Here is a 5,222-nt window from a genome sequence, read left to right as displayed (position 1 = left end):
CTCCTCCTGTTCCCGTCTCCTCCTGTTCCCATCTCCTCGTTCCCTGAAGGTTTACGGGAAACTGGACCGAGGATGAGGGGAGGGATCCATTCCCAGATGGAATCGGAGGGAGAAGGGACCAGTTCCTTCCTTCCTTCCTTCCTTCCAGAGGGTCTTTTTCCCATTTTAATCCTGGTTTTCCTCAGGGACTGGTTTTAATCCTGGTTTTTTGCAGGGGAGTTTATAGGATGGGGAGAGATTTTTTTTAGTGGAAAAGAAAAGAGGGAAAAAAAGGGAAAGTTATCCAAAAAACGAGTTTTTGGAGGGGGAAAAAAAAGGTGTGTCAGAAGTGGGATTTGAACCCTCCCACCTCCCCGCCTTCCCCGTTCCCTTTGCGACCTCCCCCTTCCCGGTTTTATTTTGTTTTTCCAGCTTTTTTTCTGCTCCAAAGGGCCGCGGAGTGGCGGGAGAAGACCATTCCCAAATCCCTCTGGATTCACCCCAAATCCCGGGACTCACCCCCCGGGAATTCCCAGGCGAAACTCCCCCCTGAAATCCCAGATTTCAGTGCGAGGGAGGGGAGAAAAATCCCGGAATTCCAGGATTCCGGGATCACTCACCCCGGGGGGGGTCCAGGATCGCCCGGGAATCCCACGGGACCCTGAAACGGGGGGGGGGGGGGGAAAAATCCCGGGATTTGAGGGATCCCAAAGGATGCTGGGGGGGGTTCCACCCCTGGACCCCCCAAAATCCCGGGATTTTGGTGACTCGCGGGATTCCCTTCGGGACCGTCGTCTCCGGGGGGGGAGGACCTTTCCCACCCGGGGTGGGGGGGGGGTCCCGCGGCTCCGGCGCCTCCGGATTCGCCTTTTTTCCCCTCTTTTTCCCTGGAACAGCGGATTTTTGGCTCACCCACCGGGAGGGGGGGGGGGTGTCCCGCTGCCCCAGGACCCCCATCCCGGGCTGGGGGGTGTCCCGGAGATCCCCTTCCCATATTTCCCATATTTCCCACCCTGTCCCTGCTCTCCCGACCCCTCCCCAGCAGGGTCGGGGGTCCCCAAATTCTCGGGTACCACCGGGGGGGGGGGTGTCCCGCTGCCCCAGGACCCCCAGCCCGGCCTGGGGGGGGGTTGTCCCGGAGAGCCCCTTCCCACCTTTCCCACCCCGACCCTGCCGGGGGTCCCCAAATTCCTCGGGTCCCACCCGGGAGGGTCCATCGGGGTGATGGAGCCGGAGCGGGGCGGGGTCCCCTGAGCCCCGCACGGTGCCGGGGGGGCCCGTGGGAGGTTTTTTTTGGGGGGGCTGATGGTTGAGTTACCTCTAGAGGGCTCTGGGTGAGCGAGCTCGGCTGCTCCTCTCGGCATCTCCTCCCTCCCGGATACCGGCTCCGGGTTTCCGGAGCTCAAACCCGGCCCGAAACCCCCCTTTGTGTCCTGCCGAGGGGGGGGATTTGAGGTCCTGGGGGGTCCCCGGGGGTCCCGCCTGGGAAGGGAGGAGCCTTTTCCCCAAGGAAACCCCCGTGGAAGCGGCTCCGGGATCGGCAGGTAACGGGGGAGGGGGAGCCGAGGGGGGGTCCCGGTGCCCAGGAGGGTCCTGGGCGGGCAGGATGAGCCCCTGGGGGATGTTCCCAAGGAGAGGACAATGGAGAAAGGGGATGGAGAGGGTTTGGGATCCACAGCCCAGCTCCCCCCTCCAGGGGTCACATCGCCCCGGTGGGAGTGGGACTGGGAGTGACTGGGGGGACTGGGAGTGACTGGGGGGACTGGGAGGACTGGGAGGACCGGGAGGCGGAGGTTCCCATGGGATGCGGTCCGTGGGAAGGGTGGGGGGCAAGCAGCGACCCTCGAACCCCCTTCCCCTGTTCCCACCGAGCTCGGGATTAGTCCTGGAGGGAGGGAGGGAACGTCGCGGAACCCCCGATATTTCTGGAAGTCAAAAAAGCAGGAAGCACCGGAGGGGAGAAATTCCTCCGTGTCGGGGGATATTCCCCCCCCCCCCCCCCAGGCAGGCGATTTTTGGGATCGTTCTCCCGCCATGGAGCCCTGGGCGCCGCTGGACCCGCGGCAGAAGGAGCTGTACCGGGACGTGATGCACGAGAGCTACGAGACCCTCCTGTCCCTGGGTAAAAAAACCCCCCTGAATTCCTCTTTCCCTGCTCTCCTCTACGAGACCCTCCTGTCCCTGGGTAAAAAAACCCCCCCGAATTCCTCTTTCCCTCCTCTCCTCTACGAGACCCTCCTGTCCCTGGGTAAAACCCCCCGAATTCCTCTTTCCCCGCTCTCCTCTCCTCTACGAGACCCTCCTGTCCCTGGGTAAAAAACCCCCTGAATTCCTCTTTCCCTGCTCTCCTCTCCGAGACCCTCCTGTCCCTGGGTAAAACCCCCCTGAATTCCTCTTTCCCTGCTCTCCTCTCCGAGACCCTCCTGTCCCTGGGTAAAAAAACCCCCCTGAATTCCTCTTTCCCTGCTCTCCTCTCCTCTACGAGACCCTCCTGTCCCTGGGTAAAAACCCCCTGAATTCCTCTTTCCCTGCTCTCCTCTCCGAGCTCCCATGGGAAGAGGGGATGGGGGGGATCCGGGTGGGTTTTTAGGGAGATTTCCCAACCCCCCCCCAGCCCTCTCCTTAATTCCTTTTCCCTCAGGAGAACATTATTTTGATCTCCCCTCATTTAAACTGGAAATCCAGCCGGAACTGGGATCAGCTCCTGCTGCCACATCTCCCTCCCTCCTCCAGTTTTAGGGGGAATCCTGTTGCTGCTCCCTGGATTTCCACCCCACCCTCGTTCCTCTGGGGGCCGCTCACTCCCGTTTCCCTCCTTCTCCTCCTCCTCCTCTCTCTTCTTCCTCCCTCTCCCAGCAGCTCAGGGGCTGCTGAGCGAAAAGGCGGCGGTGGAAGACGCCGGAGCAGCCGAGCCCGCCGAGGGTCCGGGGGCGGTCTCGGAGCGGGAGAAGCCCCTCGGCTCCCACCGGCGCAAAGCCAAGCGCCCGGACCGGGCCGTGCCCCCCGGAACCCCGGCGGCGGTGCCCAAACCCGAGCCCGAGGAGGGGCCGTGCCGGGATCGGCCCTTCGGCTGCGCCGACTGTGGGAAGAGCTTCCCGTGGGCCTCCCACCTGGAGCGGCACCGGCGCGTCCACACCGGGGAGAGGCCCTTCGGCTGCCCCGAGTGCGGCGAGACCTACAGCCAGAGCTCGCACCTGCGGCAGCACCGGCGCGGCCACGCCGGCGACCGCCCGCACCGGGGAGGCCGGGGCGGCGGCCAGCGCTTCGCCGGCGCGGCCCCGCGGCCCCACCGCTGCGGCGACTGCGGCAAGGCCTTCGCCTGGGCCTCGCACCTCGAGCGGCACCGGCGCGTCCACACCGGCGAGCGGCCCTTCGGCTGTGCCGAGTGCGGCGAGCGCTTCAGCCAGGCCTCCCACCTGGCCAAGCACCGGCGCGGCCACTCCGCCGCCGCCGAGCGGCCTCACCGCTGCCCGGCCTGCGGCAAGACCTTCCGGCAGAGCGCGGAGCTGGCGCGGCACCGGGGCGCCCACCTGGGCCGGCGGGCCCTGCGCTGCGGCCACTGCGGGCGGCTGTTCCGCGCCGGGCCGGCGCTGGCGCGGCACCAGCGCCGCCACCACCGGCCCGAGCGCTCGCACCGCTGCGCCGACTGCGGCAAGGCCTTCGTGTGGGCCTCGCACCTCGAGCGGCACCGGCGCGTCCACACCGGCGAGCGGCCCTTCCCCTGCGGCAGCTGCGGCGGGCGCTTCGCCCAGAAGGCCCACCTGCTGCAGCACCGCAAGACCCACTCGCCCGACCGGCCCTACAAGTGCGGCGACTGCGGGAAGCGCTTCGGCGAGGCCGCCCCGTTCCTGGCGCACCAGCGCGGCCACGCCGCCCGCAAGGGCTTCGCCTGCGGCCTCTGCGGGAAGGGCTTCGCCTGGGCCTCGCACCTCGAGCGCCACCGGCGCGTCCACACCGGAGAGAGGCCCTTCGGCTGCCCCGAGTGCGGCGAGGCCTTCAGCCAGGCCTCCCACCTCGCCAAGCACCGCCGCAGCCACCTCCACAAGGCCGCAGGGCCACCCCTCGCCGGGACCCGGCCCCAGGTCGGGGACGAGCCCCAAGTCATCACGGACTCACCGGGAGCTCACGGCGCCGAGGAGGCCTCGGGGGCCGAGACCCCCTGAAGGGCTGAGACGCCCTGAAGGACCAAGACCCCTCCCTTGGAGTGACGGAGGAGCCCTGAGGGGCCAAGACCCCTTCAAGGACCGAGACCCCCTGAAGGACCGAGACCCCTCCCTTGGAGTGACAGAGGAGCCCTGAGGGGCTGAGACCCCCTGAAGGACCGGGACCCTCCCTTGGAGTGACGGAGGAGCCCTGAGGGGCCGAGACCCCCTGAAGGACCAAGACCCTCCCTTAGAGTGACGGATGGGGAGGAAGGACGGTGCCCCGAGCGGAAACTCGGCTTGAGGACAAGCCCAAGGACTTGGGGATGAGCCCCCCCCGAGTCACTTTGTGTGTGTGGGGGGCTGCGGAGCCCCTCGTTGGGACCCCTTGAATTTATCGGTGATAAACACATCGGGGACCGTTTTGGGGCAAAATCGCCTGACTTTGGAGCGGGGGGGGTGGGTGCTGAGGGTGGTGTAGCCCCTGTGGTCTGAGGGGACGGGGCTGAGGGGCTGCAGGACCCCCCCCAGTGCTGCGCCTTCACAGTGGGGAAAGGGGCTCATTTTGGGGTAAAAAATAGGGGTTTCTCTCACCGGGACGAGAAGCACCTCTGAAACGCCTCTTAGTCCTCTTAGCACCTCTTAGTACTCCCCACGAGGAGTTCGGAGCCCCCAAAATTCGCGTTTTCCCCCTCCCCGGGGCCACAGCGGCCTTTGGAAGGCCTAGACAGGGCCCCGTCGCCATGGCAACGCCGGCGGCCGCCCTCACCCAAGATGGCGGGCAGGGCTTCGCCTGCGGGCGCCATCTTGAGCCGGGCCCCGCTGGCGGCAACGGGGACGGGGAGGGCGCGGCCATTTTCCCTCGCGCCCCGCCTGAGGGCGGCGCCGCCATTTTGGAAGAGGGCACCTTCCCTCCTGACCCCGAATTAGCCGTTTTTCAGCCCGATTTCTGCGCTCCCCGACCCCGCAGCGACGCCTCCCGCAGATATTTTCCTCCCCCGAAAGCCGATTTCATCGGGGGGGCAGCGAGGACGGCGTAAAGAAAAGCAAGGAAACGGTCGGTGTCGAATCCTCTCTGTCCGCATCATAGAGAAGGGAGCT

General features: G+C 66.3%; 1 protein-coding gene across 2 annotated transcripts; it reads left to right on the top strand.

The window, feature by feature from the left end:
* Positions 1 to 874: 874 nt before the first annotated feature.
* LOC113982768 (zinc finger protein CKR1-like) lies at positions 875 to 4,240 on the top strand. 2 transcript variants are annotated; one of them, XM_027711274.2, is made up of 3 exons: positions 875 to 1,523; positions 1,984 to 2,101; positions 2,836 to 4,240. In XM_027711274.2, exons 2-3 carry the CDS (start codon positions 2,014 to 2,016, stop codon positions 4,140 to 4,142), a joined length of 1,395 nt encoding a protein of 464 aa, XP_027567075.1. In that variant the 5' UTR covers positions 875 to 1,523; positions 1,984 to 2,013; the 3' UTR covers positions 4,143 to 4,240. The 2 variants fall into 2 exon arrangements, with proteins under 2 accessions (XP_027567075.1, XP_027567079.1); XM_027711278.2 differs by lacking the exon at positions 875 to 1,523 and having other exon boundaries at positions 1,538 to 2,101; positions 2,839 to 4,240.
* Positions 4,241 to 5,222: the final 982 nt, after the last annotated feature.

Source organism: Pipra filicauda, unplaced genomic scaffold (genome assembly GCF_003945595.2).
Source record: "Pipra filicauda isolate LSUMZ 115617 unplaced genomic scaffold, ASM394559v2 scaffold1022_size37222_pilon, whole genome shotgun sequence".
NCBI classification, from domain to species: Eukaryota; Metazoa; Chordata; class Aves; order Passeriformes; family Pipridae; genus Pipra; species Pipra filicauda.
Note: the sequence above shows the minus strand (reverse complement) of the source record. Positions and strands in the feature narration are given on the sequence as shown.